The sequence below is a fragment of the Lotus japonicus genome, chromosome 1 (genome assembly GCF_012489685.1).
Source record: "Lotus japonicus ecotype B-129 chromosome 1, LjGifu_v1.2".
Taxonomy (NCBI): Eukaryota; Viridiplantae; Streptophyta; class Magnoliopsida; order Fabales; family Fabaceae; genus Lotus; species Lotus japonicus.
Genome location: NC_080041.1, coordinates 81,348,780 through 81,365,012, shown reverse-complemented (window position 1 = coordinate 81,365,012; position 16,233 = coordinate 81,348,780). Strand labels below are relative to the sequence as shown.

Sequence of the window (16,233 nt, the reverse complement as noted above, 5' to 3'; positions counted from 1 at the left end):
CACACTAAATAGTAATTTCCAATCCATTCAAAAACCCAAAAATCTGGTGGAGTGGTCAAGCATCATAGACTAACCAGATAATGGGTACACAAAGAAAAGTAATTACATAGTCCATGTTCTCCAAATCCAGTGTTTGCATTATATTAATAAATGACACATACTGTTATCTAGGAAAAGTTTGCAGCTGCCGGCTACTAACAAACCTATCAACTAAATGAAAGTTCACAAGATGGAGATTTCCTTGGACACAAAGCTAACTCCTCCTGCACTTTAGAAGGTGTATTTCGGATAAGACAACGAATTTCCATGGACTTCAAAAATGTTGAATTCTGCATAATATATTTTGCAAGTTGTAGCTCAATGTGTGAGACTGAGTAATATTCCAGATAGCACTTAGTTAAGCATGAAGCAATGAAGCAAGGCATACAGGAACAAAATGAGGGAAAGATAGAACATCCGTATCATTAAAATATCCCTGAAATTTCAAACTTTGAAAAGCTTGGGGAAATTCTTGAGCATCAAAAGCACTAAATGCTTTTGCCTAAGGGTGAGGGTCAAATGCGTCAAGTGAGGAAATTCTGGAACAGCATAATCATCACCTCCAAACTGCAGTAATCAAAAAGACAAAATATGATAAATATAAGCAACATTATCTAAACAACAAACTAACAGCATTTCCTATCCAATATGTTCAAACCTTTATGGAGATGGTCAAAAACTCCACATTAGATATTGCTTTCAGAAGAATAATAGAACTATCCATTTCCATACCAATAGAATTTATCTTTGCTCTCACCAATTTGGGAAAGTAAAAGTTTTTAAACCGATCTTTACAAAAAGTGCCATCATGAGCATATTGTAGCCCATCCGCTTTCAAATCCTCAAGTAATGGACATCCATAAAGAAGCTCCATAAAATATTAAGGTTCTTCAAACTTGACCCATCTCAAATTTAGGGACTTCAGTGAGGAAGCTTAACAGCAGTACAAGCAGGTAGAGATACCGCTTGTAAGTTGAGAACAACAAGGGTTTTGCAGCTGAAAATTCTGTAGCTCAAATTAATGACACGAGCTTCTACATCATATACTTCTATGAAATCAAACAACAATTCAAGGTTCTCAACCCTGCGTTGTATAACAATGTTTAGCCAGTTTCATATTTGAGTCGGAAACTTGTAATGGGTTGTTGCGGATCTCTAGCTAGAATGGTTGCGCGTACAAACCTTTCAAAATTGTAACGCAGATTGAACCAATTGTTGAAGTCGAGAACGGGAACTGAGATCAAGAGAGGCCTCCACCTCTTTGAAAGAATGCTTGTGACAACTCTGCGTGGTCAGTTCGAAGAAAATTCTTCGTAAATATGAAGACGATAACACAAATCATATAAGGAATTATCAACATATTAATCTTAAAAAAAAAAATTAATGTGATAGTAGCACAAATCAGGATTGTGTAAGATATATCATAAAGTATAACATTATGTGTTTATTCCAACTAAGTAGGGATGACAATGGGTAGGTACTATAGTACCATCTCCATACCCGCGTTTTTAAAAATTACATGTACCTGTCTCCATACTCACGTGGGTAGCAACTCGAAGCTCTCCACCTTTAGACAATTTAATGTCATTACAGGAAGCTATCCATCTTTGCCAAAATCTAAATCTATGGATGACAATGGGTCTCAAAATCATAGGGTACCCGCAAAAAATATCCACTATTGGTAGGTTAAAAAACCGCTAAATGGGTATGAGATTGAGTATAGATAATTACCCGCAAAAATAGTGGGTATGGGTGCGGGTATGGACACTATAGTATCCAACCGGCCCATATCCGCACACATATGTTATCATTATTATTATTATTATTATTATTATTTGGAAATATATTAACAAATTAACTTAAGCTATAGCTTTCAAACTCACTCTTTTTTAAAAAAAAGTTTGGGATATATTAATTAATACTCTAAAAATAAATAATAAATAAATTAAGATAAAATCAAGAAATAAACCACCTAAATCCTAATCAAATCTAAAATTTAAAAATGTATTTTTTTTTACTCTAAAAATAAATTAAGATAAAATCAAGAAATAAACAACATAAATCCTAATCAAATCTAAAATTTTAAAATGTATTTTTTTTATGAGAATTAATCTGAGAATGACACGTGTTATATTTTTTTCCAATTAGTGAATATTCTGCACCCTAGAAGATTTTCTTTTCCTCAATCCTTTTGCTTTTGATTAAGAAGAGAAAAGCAGGAATCCTTGAAGCATATGATATCTTACAATTAGTTGAAGAACAAAATCAATTCATGAAGAAGTTGAAACAGAAACCCAAAATGAAGTCTTGAAGAACAAAATACCCTCCTTCACCAATTTGAAAGGATTGTGGTGAAAGAATTGTATTTAGTGTATTTGTGAATCTTCGGGTGGAACCCTTGTGAAACAAAAAATCAAAGGCGCATTTTAGTCAAGAGAAACAAAAAATGGTGTATTGCCCCATATGTGCGCACCCCAACAAATTATCTATATATGTGAGAAAAAAACAAAATAATTCTCCCACCCAAAATAATTGTGGTTACTTCACCAATAAACTTATACTAACAATCAATTTAAATTGAACTTAAGGAAATATATAGAGCAAAGTAAGATAAGTCGCCCAATTGACATACTAAAACATGAGTATATGCAAAACTAATGAGTTTGAGGAAAACATGAACCAACCTTAAGAATGGGCTAAACATACTCATGAAGATTAAATGTGAGCTCTTCATATGTTTTCATCAATTTGACTGACCTGTGCATCATTAAAAAAAAAATTAGTAAGTTGTGCATCATTCACATACAGTGCAAATAGTATGCTTATACACACAGCTCAAACATGATGAATAAAAACGTGCAAAATTTGAGAAATGAATATAAATTCAGGCTATCCTAAGTTTCGTAAATATCTATAAATTATACCAAAATCTGGTTTAGAATGGCTTCACACGCATGGATTTCTACAAACTATACTAAAATCTGGTTTAAAAAAATACAAAAGCGGAAGAAGAACAACAGAAAAACATTACATCAGAATCAAAACATTACGTCTTCAACAATGATTCGTTAAAGGGTCTATGCAAAAATTTGTAAACTTTTGGATCAAAACACACAAAATATGTGAAATTTAAGAATCCAGGATTGAATTACGAACAAAGGATAAACTGAAATGGCACAAACCATCAATCACAACATGATAAACTCTTCTTCACGTAACATCATCTTACGGCATACCTCTGTCCTGATCGCGACATGTGGTAGAGGTAGAAATAACAACTATTAAATCTATGCGTGTCCATGGTAGCTTTGCGGACCCTCAGCACCAAATCAACTCCATTTTCTTAGAATTAGCATTAAATAAATAAAAATATAAATTAAAGATAAAATCAAGAAATAAACAACCTAAATCCTAATCAAGTCTAAACTTTAAAAAGGTACTAAATAAAGATAGATAAAAACTACCAAAATCTAGCAAATCACAATAAAAAAACTCATAAAATCCTGAATTAAATAAAAATATGAAAATTCAATAAAAATACCATAAAAATTCATTTATACTCTAAAAGTAACTCAAAAATAAAATAAAATATTTCATAAAATTAAAATTAAATAAATAATAAATAAGGATAGATAAAAACTATCAAAATCTAGCAAATCACAATAAAAACTCATAAAATTCTGCATTAATTAAAAATCCGAAAATTCAATAAAAATTAATTATTATACTCTATAAATAAATGTAAAATAAAATAAAATATTTCCTGGAAGTAAAATTAAATAAATAATAAGATAAAATTAAGAAATAAACAACCTAAATCCTAATCAAATCTAAAATTTAAAAAGGTATTAAATAAAGATAAATAAAAACTACCAAGTCTAGCAAATCACAATAAAAACTCATAAAATCCTGAATTAATTAAAAATCCGAAAATTTAAGAAAAATTAATTAATATACTCTAATAGTAAATCTAAAATAAAATAAAGTATTTCCTGGATTTAAAATAAAATAAATAATAAGATAAATTAAAATAAAATTAAGAAATAAACAACCTAAATCCCAATCAAATCTAATATTAAAAATGGTATTAAATAAAGATAGATAAAAACTAACAAAATCTAGCAAATCACAATAAAAACTCATAAAATCCCGAATTAATAAAAAATTTGAAAATTCAATAAAAATTAATCAATATATTCTAAAAATAAATTTAAAATACATTAAAAGACCAAATCTTATCTTTTAAAATAATATCAATCAATTATTTTAGAATATATAAAATTAAAACATATATCAATTGAAAATTATATCTTCTAAAATAATATCAATTAATTAGGTTAGAATATATAAAATTAAAACATATATCAATTGAAAATTATATCCTCTAACAAATTGACACGTGGAATAATTTTTATGAATTTTAATCTGGTGCTGACACGTCACTAGGAATTAATCTGGTGCTGACACGTCACTATGTAAGTTCTTATTTTTTAATATATATTGATATTGATGATTGATTGATATCACATGAAGATTATTTTTTATTGTTCTGTTACGTTTTGTATTTTTATATATTTTTAGCATCTTAATATATCAGAGGTACTTTTCTTTAAAAAAAACAGAAGTAAAAAATTATTATTTAAATTGTAACAAAAAAATTTACTTTTAAATAAATTTCGAATCTAGCAATTTTAAACAAAATCTCTTAATGATATTTCCAATTTAAAAAGGGAATTCTTCCTACCACAAACCTTAATTTCACTCTTCCAACTAGCGGAATTACCCGTGCAATGCACGAGTTACTTTACTATATAGTAATATCTAAAATTTGTATAATATTATATTTATGAAATTTTGTATAACTTTATATTATATATATATAAAAAATGTTTGTCAGAATATATATATATATATATATATATATATAGATATAGAGTTGATTATTGAATAAATTTTATATATTAATATTTTCTAAACAATTAAGAGATGTTAATGTCAATTGAGAAAAATCTTTTAGATGGCAATTTTACATAAGATCATATTTCATATTCATTTTGCTTTCTATTCTAGAACTCTCAAGCATATTTTTCCTTCATATGTTTGCAATTGGTCTAATTCATCACTCCTTTATTAAAATAAGACATCTTATGTCTTCCCTTGAACTGGCCTCACTACCTGCCCATCCTCAATATATGTTGCAACATTTGACTGAGTGTCTCGTATACTCATTCCCTTGCTTCCCAAATGATTGAGAAAAATACCAAAGCAAAGTTAAATTAGAGAAGATAGAAGAAAAGAACTCCACATAAAATAGAAGAAAATTAGCAAATCATGCACAATTTTAAGGAAATTATCGTTGACAAAGTCATGCATGGCCGGTTAATAAAATAAGAAAATGGGAAATTGAAATCATGAAGAAGAAGATAACACACGATATATCATGGAAAAGTGAAGAGAAGAAGTGCATACATGCCTGTGCAAATGATGAATGTCTCTGGAGAAGTAGAATCCTCGGAGGAAAAAAAATCAGGGGAAGATTAGATGAAATCATGGAGAAAAGATAGCAAAAAAGAGAAAACTGACAAAATAATCACATGAGAATAATCCTAATTGATTGCGAACATAATATTTATATGACAAATTTGTGGAATATTCCATTTCTTGGAGAAAAATTTCCAGAATATGCTCTAGATTTTTGGAGAGAAATAGAATAATAAGGATCGCTAATGGAAAAAACCTTGGGAATTTGTTTAGTAATGAAATGTTTAGTAATGATGTGTGTCTAAAATATAAATTATTTGTTTGATTTGTAGAAGTTTTAGCAAAAAAAAAAGCCAAATTTTTAAAAAATTGTTTTTTTTCATTTTTGAATTTGGAAAGGTAATTAATTATATTCATTAACTTTAGGTATTAATTAGAGTCATTAATAACTATTATAAGGGATAAAATGTTTAATATAGATTAAAATTTCGGAAAAAAAATCAAACTTAATAAAAACATGATGCTTATTTTATGATTTACCAAAAAAATCATGATGCTGGAAAAAATATTTATTTGATTTGAAAACATTCATTTTCTCATCTTACTCATTCTACAACCAATTATTAATTAGATTTTCAACAATTATTATAATTAAGAAAGTTCAAATTTCAAATGTAAAATTAATATGATATTTCCTTCCAATATATTTTTAAAAACGTGTTAAAGACATAAATTATAGGTTAGAAAATAATGATATTTTAAATTAAAAGTTTCAATATTTATTATCAACACTGCTATTGGAGTTGCACATACAAAGGATTCCAATTTTTGGTGTGTATCATATTTTTGAATTTGTAATAAAAAATTAATGTTAGATTTATTTTTAAAATAATTTCAAGTTATTTTTATATTTAAAATTTAAAAAAAAAAAAAGAAAAAGATTCGTAATAATACTTGAATTGTTACAAACTTTCATAAATATAACATTTAAAAATATACATTCAAGTGTATCATATGGAATAAGGAATTATTAATAATAAATTAAATTAAATAGGGTGAGAGATGAAATATGTTGTAACAAAAAAAGTGGGATGTCTTTTTTTTTCTTGGAGGGAAAATGAATTATTTAGGAAGGGACATGTGGCATAGGCTTCTAGAAGGAAACATTATTTTCATATATATATAGATGGTGTGTTGTTTGTTATCTTCAATTAAAACGCTCAAACACCTGCTTCCTGTGAGTGACCTTCTGTGCGCGTCGGTTTCTCTACGACCACGTTCGCCGCGCCGGTAACTTCGCTCGTCGCCGCCGTTTCAGCCCCCGTAAACCAGGTCGATATATGCAATATGATTGAACCCTACAACAAGCTGGTTAAACTAGCGGCGAGGGCTTTCTATGATGATCTTAATCAGCCCAAATCGGGAAGGAGTGATAACAGAGGAATTGCTGTTGTGGTTCTTGATGCGCTCACGAGGCGACGACAATGGGTTAGAGAAGAAGACTTGGCAAAGGACCTCAAATTGCATACAAAACAACTTCGCCGAACTCTGCGGTTCTTTGAAGAAGAAAATTTTATTACTCGAGATCATAGGAGAGAGTCAGCAAGAATTTATAGTGCTGATGGCCAGCAAACAGGAAAAGATGTCAAGCTGCACACACATTCTTGTTAGAGCTGAGTCAGAGAGCTGGATTTGCCACCCCAACCATTAGATTTCACACCCCTAATTTTCGGATTTTCAAGTTCCGAATTATTTCGGAATCTTAGATTCCGAAATTAATTCGTGATTTTTAGTTCAAAATACATCTAACACCACACTTTTGAGTAAAAAACCACACTTTTGAGTAAAAAAGTGCTTCGGAAACCTTATTTCCAAAATATTTCGGAAACTGAGTTTTCGTAAGTGGGGTGACATTTCTAATGATTGGGGTGCCAAATCTAATGATCGCTGAGTCACCATTAATAGTGATGAGTCATCAAGATTAGTGATGTGTCATTAGGTTGGTTATAACTAACTGAGATTAGTTATAACTAATGAGTGTTATTGTAAGATGTATAAATAGATTGTGTGTTGTTGAATGAGAATTAGAAGTGCAATTTCACAATTCTAAGCTTGAGTCTTTTCTCTGATTTCAACATTTGGTATCAGAGCTCCGAAAGGGGCCTGAACCAAGAAAGTGTGAGAGATTGTTCTTGATAGGAGAAAGAGTGAAAAAGAGAGTGAAGACAGAGCAAGCGTGAGAAAGACGAGTGAATTGGTGAAGGTTGATTCTCATGGCGGAGAACACGAGCGGTTTCGCTCCGCCGATGGTGCCGAAGTTTGACGGCTACTATGACCACTGGGCCATGTTGATGGAGAACCTACTGCGATCGAAGGAGTTCTGGAGCTTGGTCGAGATGGGGATTCCAACGCTTCCTGTAAACGCAACGGAGGCGCAGAAAAAGGAGAATGATGCGATCAAGCTCAAAGATCTGAAGGCCAATAACTACTTGTTCCAATCGATTGAACGAAGTATCATGGAGACGATTCTATGCAAGGATACAGCGAAGGATATCTGGGAATCGATGCGATCCAAATTCCAGGGATCGAGTAAGGTAAAGCGAGCTCATCTTCAAACTTTGAGACGTGAATTTGAAGTGTTGGTAATGAAGGAGGATGAATCTGTGAATGATTACTTTGCAAGAACTCTGGTTATTGCAAACAAGATGAAGATTCAAGGCGATGAGGTGAAAGAAACCATGATCGTTGAGAAGATTCTGAGATCGATGTCTGAGAAATTCAATTATGTTGTTTGTTCCATTGAGGAATCAAACAATGTAACTGAACTCATTGTAGATGCACTTCAGAGCAGTCTTCTTGTTCACGAGCAAAGGATGAAGGGATACAAAGAGGAGGAACAAGCTCTCAAGATCACCAATTCCAGCAAGAATGGAGGAAGGGGCAGAGGTCGATCTGGGAGAGGAGGCTATGGCCGAGGAAGAGGAAGAAATGTGAACAAGGAAAGCATTGAATGTTACAAGTGTCATAAAATGGGGCATTTTCAGTATGAATGTCCTTCTTGGGATGATATTGCAAACTATGCTGAGCTGCAGGAAGATGATGAGGAACTTCTCCTTATGGCTCATTCAGAAATCAAGGATGAAGGCATAGAAAAGAAGGTATGGTACTTAGACTCTGGCTGTAGTAACCATATGTGTGGAGTGAAAGATTGGTTTCACATGATAGATGATGATTTTACTACCTCTGTTAGACTTGGGGATGATTCCAAGACGATTGTTAAAGGGAAGGGTAGTATTAAATTGCAAATTGGAGGGCTTACACAAGTAATTTCTGAAGTATATTTTATACTAGAATTAAAAAATAATCTACTGAGTATAGGCCAGCTACAAGAGAAAGGCTTGAATATCATGTTTTTAGAAGGTTGGTGCAGAGTTTTTCATCCTCAGAAGGGTCTTATCATGCAAACTAGAAAGTCTTCAAATAGGATGTATGGTATTCTAGCAACTGTCCTGACTTCCAAATGCTACAAAATTACTAAGGAAGATGTCACAAGCCTCTGGCATAGGAGATATGGTCATCTTGGATGGAGGGGATTGAAATTGCTTTCTCAACAATCCATGGTCAGAGGGCTTCCTGTTCTAAGGGAATCTGATAGCATTTGTAGTGATTGCTCTAAAGGAAAGCAACATAGGGATTCATTTCCTCAGCAGACTACTTGGAGAGCATCAAAGAGATTAGAACTTATTCATGCTGATTTGTGTGGACCCATTAAGCCAGAATCTAATAGTAACAAAAGGTCTTTCATTACCTTCATTGATGATTTCCGTAGAAAAACATGGGTGTACTTCTTGGTTGAGAAATCTTCTGCATTGGAAGTTTTTAAGAAGTTTAAAATGGTTGTTGAAAAGGAGAGTGGAGAAATGATTTGTGGTTTGAGGACTGATAGGGGAGGTGAATTCACCTCTAAAGATTTTGAAAAGTTATGCAGTGATCATGGCATCAAAAGGCAACTTACTGCTCCATATACTCCACAACAAAATGGGGTGGCCGAGAGGAAGAATAGAACAATCATGAACACTGTGAGAAGCATGCTATCAGAAAAAGATGTCCCCAAGGAGTTTTGGCTAGAAGCAGTCAAATGGGCTGTCTATGTACAGAATAGGAGTCTCATACATGCAGTAAAGGATGTTACACCTGAAGATGGATGGAGTGGAGTTAAACCTGTTGTTCATTACTTCAGGGTGTTTGGATGCTTAGCTTATGTGCACATTCCAAAAAATCAGAGAACGAAGCTTGATCATAGAAGCAATACATGTATTCTTCTTGGAACAAGTGAAGAGTCTAAAGCATATAGACTTTTTGATCCAGCTACAAAGAAGATTATCATTAGTAGGGATGTTGTCTTTGATGAATCTGGGAAGTGGGACTGGAATAAGGGAAAGGAGAGTGAAGATGAGTTAGTGGATCTTGGAGATAGTAGTGTGGAACACAGTGATGTCCCACCTTCTACTCATCATCAGCAGCAGTCAGTTGTATAACTGGTTCATCATCTCAACAACCTTCTGAACCAGTAGAGTCTTCTCCTGTACAAGCTTCATCACCTCATCTTGAGGAATCAGATGCAGTGATGAGTGGAAGAAGGAAGATAAATGTTCAACAACCTGAATGGATGAGGGAGTATGTGAGTGGTACTGATTTGGATGATGATGATTATAACCTTTCAGTTCTCTCAATTTCAACTGATCCTGTAACTTTCCAAGAAGCAGTGAAAAGTGACAAATGGAGAAAAGCAATGGACATTGAGATTGAAGCAATTGAGAAGAACCACACATGGAATCTGGTCAGTCTTCCTGCAGGGGCCAAAAGCATTGGAGTTAAGTGGGTATATAAGACCAAGTACAATGAGAAGGGAGACATAGAGAAGTACAAAGCTAGATTGGTTGCCAAGGGGTATGCTCAAATGGAGGGAATTGATTTCATAGAGGTGTTTGCACCTGTGGCTCGGTGGGATACTATCAGAACCATTTTGGCTATTGCTGCTATTAGAGGTTGGATGGTTTATCAGCTTGATGTTAAGAGTGCTTTCTTACATGATGAGTTAGAAGAAACAGTTTATGTTGAGCAGCCTCAGGGGTATTTGAAGAAAGGTGATGAAGATAAGGTGTATAAGCTTAGCAAAGCTTTGTATGGACTCAGACAGACTCCAAGAGCCTGGTACAGTAAGATTGAATCTTACTTTCACAAGGAAAAGTTCCTGAAATGTCCCTCTGAACATACTTTGTTTGTCAAAAGTGACAGTAATGGACTTCTTATAGTTAGCTTGTATGTGGATGATTTGATCTTCACTGGAAACAGTGATCAGATGTTTGAAGATTTCAAGACTTCCATGAAGAATGAGTTTGATATGAGTGATCTTGGTAAGATGAGTTATTTTCTTGGTGTAGAGGTAACTTAGAGTGCAGAGGGCATTTTCATCAGTCAAGGAAAATATGCAAGGGAAGTGTTAGAGAGGTTTGGGATGAGCAGCTGTAATCAAGTTAACAATCCTATAGTTCCAGGGAGCAAATTGTCTAAGCAAGGTGGAGGAATTGAAGTTGATACCACTGAGTTTAAGCAAATGGTTGGTAGTCTCATGTACCTTACTGCCACCAGACCTGATCTTATGTATTCTGTGTGTTTGGTGAGCAGATATATGGAGAGGCCTACAGAACAACATCTTCTGGCAGTAAAGAGAATCATGAGATATCTAAAAGGAACTGAGGATTTTGGGATAATGTACAGCAGGAAAGGAGGGAGAGAACTAGTGGCTTTCACCGATAGTGATTGTAACACCCCAATTTCTCAACTGAGGAGTCACATTAGTAACCTAACAAAGTCTAAGGACCAATCTGCAATCCCTAAAAACCAAGGGAATTTTTTTCTGTAAAACAACTAAACACTTCGGCTAAAAGGTTGGAAACATACCATAACTTTATTTAGATAACTTGTTTCCCGATATACAGTAATAATAGTTTACAATACCATAAGTAAGGTTTAGAATAAACATGCGCACTTTAACAGTGGCGGAAGCAAGGCTTTAATAACAGAGTTCTCATAAAGTAAAAGAGACTCCAACATAATCCACAAGAAGAGAAGCAAAGCTGCTTCTCATACCTCTACTCCACCGCTTACAACTCGATCTCCAACTCGAGTAGCTATGCCTCGGCGGAAGGATCTCCATCGCCTAATAGCGTTAAGCGCCCAAACAACAAGTAGCAAATAGAAAGGGTTAACTCCATGCAATTACCATGTATAAAAGAGAAAAATCATGCTGTTCGAATTTAATTACCTGGCATGGTAAATGACTAGCAACATAACTCAACTCATATATCAACAACTTAAACATAAATCGGACTCAGATAATAATAACCTCAACAATGTAACATCAAATCAGATATCAATAAACCAATACGAAAATCCAACAACATAGGGTCAGGTGTTAGTTCCCTATAATGCAACTATATGCTGCTAACAAAATGGATCGATCAATATCGTCTCTCAAGACGGGACAATGATAGGACACACCTCCTCATCGCCACTTATAACGTCATACATGACGGGACAATCATAGGACACACCTCCTAATCGCCACTTAACGTCACACAAGACGGGACAATCATAGGACACACCTCCTGATCGCCACTTAGCACCTCGCAAGATGGGACAATGATAGGACACACCTCCTCATCGCCACTTGACTCAAGCCCTATATGCCAAGTCAGACAATAACAAAGCCCACCCAAGGACCAATCCAAAGTAACCACATGTTCCATCCACTAGGAAGCAGTAACGACAGAAACCAGTAAACGGCCGAAGCCTCTCAGAAAACATTTTCCAAATTCAGCATAATAATCATAATCATCTGCCAATCAATATAAACATCTTCATCTCAAACACAGGCAGTGCGATAAAAGCATGCAAGACTCAAAGACGCTCTAAAACCGAGTTACCCTTACCTTCGTGAGTAGAAGTTGGGCATGGAAATTGCGAACCTAGAACAAAGAAAACACAATCATCAACACAAGCTTCACTAGGAGCAACACGATCTACTAATACTAATCGAAATCGTAAAGAAAGCCTCTAAAGCTTCAGAGTTCCTATTTAGGCACAAATTGACAACGGAGACTTCGTTCGCTAAAACGAGCATAACTCGAGCTACATAACTCAGAATGACACGAAACCGGCGCCAAAATTTCGACAATTGAAAGAGCTACGCAAAGGCTCAGGTCATAGAGACCCAAAAATTATTTTTGGACACGGTACCCAAGCAATTAGGTTTCGGCCACTATGGAAAATAGGGTTTTCGAACTTTTTCTTCGATCTAAATCAATTCACAAGGTAGTTTTAGGGTAAAACTAAGGCAAAGAAATTGTCGGAACAATTTTCGGACAATCGGGTCGAAATACGACTATCCAGGGGCATTTTGGTCCAAAATAAAGGCTCAAAACTTCAAAGTTATCAGTTCGGAAAACAAATTTGACAGCATTGATCCTCATGACATCCGTGACAACAAATCCTAAAGGCACGAAGTCAGATTACAGCTTTTCGACAATAAAGTTTCGAAATGTGCGACTAATGGGGTTTTGAATCAATTTTTCAGATCTTGGACAACTGAATCGCAATCGGCGATTACTGACAGAGGTTTTAGACTCATGGGAACATAAGGAACATAACCCAACCAAGAAATCAAGGAAATCGGACAATTTTAGAAAAAGCTCAAAACTGTGAGCACAGAAACGACTTCAGAAACGCAACAGAAACAGTAAACAGAGGTAGGATTCATGCTAGTTACCTCAATACCTAGAAGTAGGGACGAACTGCACGAAGATTGGTCAAGTTTTCGCGAAAATTTCTCCTCTCCTCCTCTCTCCTTGCTCGCGGCCTTGAATGGGTGAGAATGAAGAGATTTTGCTTTTTCGAGCTATTTATAGGCAGGTGAAATCGCGGGAAAATGAAAATTTCGCGATTCCGATTTTTGCAGCACGTCCACCGAGGAATTCTAAGAGAGATTCTGGCGTCAGAATTCCAGAACTCAAAACAATTATCTATGATTTGGGAAAAACGATATCTAAAATCCCAAAGGCGGTGTAAGTTAATCTGTCCCGAAAAACTACTTTTTGCTGTGATGCTCAGACGACAAAACTTCCTTCTGAAGAAAGATTGGAAATGTCGAAACAAATCTGGCAACTCAGACGGAAACTTCGTTAGAAGTTCCGAATAGAAAAAGTCTTCATCCATCGCTCGAATCTAGGGTTTCGAAGCAAGGAAATTAGCGTCGTCGGACTTCCGAAAAGTGAATACTATCGTGCGTACAGTCCAGAGTTCCGAAATGAAACGCTGGTCGAAGGAAAAATAAAGAAAATCTTTAAATTTTCCAAGGATTCGAAATCTCACTTAAAACGTTGCTCTAAAGCGAAATTAGCCTATTCTGGACACGCTTGCCATAAGGCGGGTGTGCAGACGACTCGCTCTAATTCCTAAAATGACTACGCAACATTCCTCAAGCAATTCCTGAACTTTCTTCTTCATTAATCTTTCTCAAATATCAAACTCCTGTCACGCTTACACTGATTCTACGCGTGAGTCGGAAATTAGCTTGTTCTGAAAATCCAGGTCTTACAGTGATTATGCTGGTGATATTGATGACAGAAAGAGTACCTCTGGATATGTCTTTCTACTTGGTTCTGGATCTATTGCTTGGGCATCTAAGAAACAAGCAATGGTAAGTCTCTCTACCACTGAGGCTGAATTCATCTCTGCAGCTATGTGTGCTTGTCAGTGCATTTGGCTGAACAGAATTCTAGACTCACTATGCTTCTCTCAAAGCAAGAGTTCTGTAATTTTCTGTGATAATAGTTCAGCAGTTAAATTGTCCAAGAATCCAGTTATGCATGACCGTAGCAAACATATCGATGTTAGGTACCATTTTCTAAGAGATTTGGTAAAAGATGGAAGAATAGAGCTGGTTCACTGTGGCACAGCTGAGCAAGTTGCTGATATACTGACAAAGCCTCTGAAGGCTGATACTTTTGTCAAGCTCAGGAAGGAGCTTGGAGTTTGCAGGATGCTTAAGTAGATGTGTTGAACTGAGTTGTAATACTGTTTTACATAAGTGTAAACTGACTTGTTTGTGTTTGTTACCAAGTTCAGTTTAAGGGAGGGTGTTAGAGCTGAGTCAGCATTAATAGTGATGAGTTATCAAGATTAGTGATGTGTCATTAGGTTGGTTATAACTAACTGAGATTAGTTATAACTAATGGGTGTTATTGTAAGATGTATAAATAGATTGTGTATTGTTGAATGAGAATTAGAAGTGCAATTTCACAATTCTAAGCTTGAGTCTTTTCTCTGATTTCAACAATTCTTACTGCTGTTTAGATTATGCACAGATATATGATGTAACTAGGTACAGACTGCATCGCATGAAGCATAAGCTTAAAGATGAATTGGAGAACAGAAAAACACTTCAGAAGTATATATGTCCAAACTGTGGAAAAAGATACAATGCTTTGGATGCCCTGCGGTTAATATCTTTTGAAGATGAGGACTTCCATTGTGAAAGTTGTAATGGAAAACTAGAGGTTGAAAGTGATAAAATAGCTGCTCAACAAGGGGGAGATGTGGATGATAATGTAAGAAGACGAAAGGACATGCTTCAGAAAATGGAGGTTCAGCTCAAGCCTTTAATGGACCAACTCAGTCGGGTAAAAGACTTGCCTGTTCCAGAATTTGCCAGTCTCCAAGCATGGGAAGCTCGAGCTAGTGCTGCAAGGCGCGCAGCTAATGGAGATATCAATGGTGGTGATTCTAAAAATTCTCAGGGATATAATGGAGCTCCAATGCCATACAGCGAAGATACTAAGGTTGTAGTTGACTTCAATGGTACTGAAGTCAAAGGAGAGGGTGTCAAGTCTGAAACTGAAAGTACATCTTTGAAGGTTTTGCCTCCATGGATGATTACTTCAGGGATGAATCTTTCAAAGGAACAACGCGGGGAGGTGAAGCAGGAAATGAAGATGGATGGGACTTCAACTTCAACAGCCGCACAGTACACGGATGATAAGAAATCAACAATTGGGCATGATGATAAGAATATGCAGGATACTATTAAGGCTTATTATGCTGCTTTGCTTAAGAAACAATGTGAATTGGAAGAAGTTGCAAAAAAACAACAATCAGTAGATACACACGCTGCAGATGATCCTTCTAGCAGTATTTCCAGTCGCCAGGTTGGCATGAAATCAAAACGTGAGGAAGATGACGATGGTGCTGAGTGCGAAGAGGCTCTGTTGGGAGGCAATGGAAATGCAGGTTACAAGGTGGATTTGAATATTGAAGCTGATGAAGTTCCAGCAGATGATGATGAAGAAGATGACGATGTTGACTGGGAGGAAGGTTGATGAAAATAAATCATCTGGTCAGTGTGAATGCAAGGGCTTATTCTGATCTGCTGCAAGGGCGCGTGTTGTTATGATAATAATACTAATAATAATACAGCTTCAAATTATGTATCACAAGAACAGAGTTCACTGCTCATTATATTATAGCTTGTGCTAAAAAAAAACGCTCAAACACCTTCAACCTCTCTTCTCCCAAACCCTTCTTCTTTTATCATTCTTTCTTCAGCCAAGAGAGAGAGAGAGATTGGAAAATAAACTCAGTGAAAATGAAGTG

At 35.1% G+C, this 16,233-nt stretch overlaps 2 protein-coding genes across 2 annotated transcripts; one reads left to right on the top strand and one right to left on the bottom strand.

Annotated features, from left to right (window-relative positions):
* On the bottom strand, positions 1-1,339 carry LOC130732115 (uncharacterized). Its single transcript, XM_057584227.1, has 2 exons — positions 698-1,339; positions 1-606 (listed from the first exon to the last, which is right to left on the bottom strand). Exons 1-2 carry the CDS (start codon positions 911-913, stop codon positions 484-486), a joined length of 339 nt encoding a protein of 112 aa, XP_057440210.1. The 5' UTR covers positions 914-1,339; the 3' UTR covers positions 1-483.
* Positions 1,340-6,867: 5,528 nt separating this feature from the next.
* LOC130732114 (uncharacterized) lies at positions 6,868-15,987 on the top strand. Its single transcript, XM_057584226.1, has 2 exons — positions 6,868-7,180; positions 14,920-15,987. The coding sequence occupies exons 1-2, from the start codon at positions 6,868-6,870 to the stop codon at positions 15,957-15,959; spliced, it is 1,353 nt and encodes a 450-aa protein (XP_057440209.1). The 3' UTR covers positions 15,960-15,987.
* The last annotated feature ends 246 nt before the right edge of the window (positions 15,988-16,233 follow it).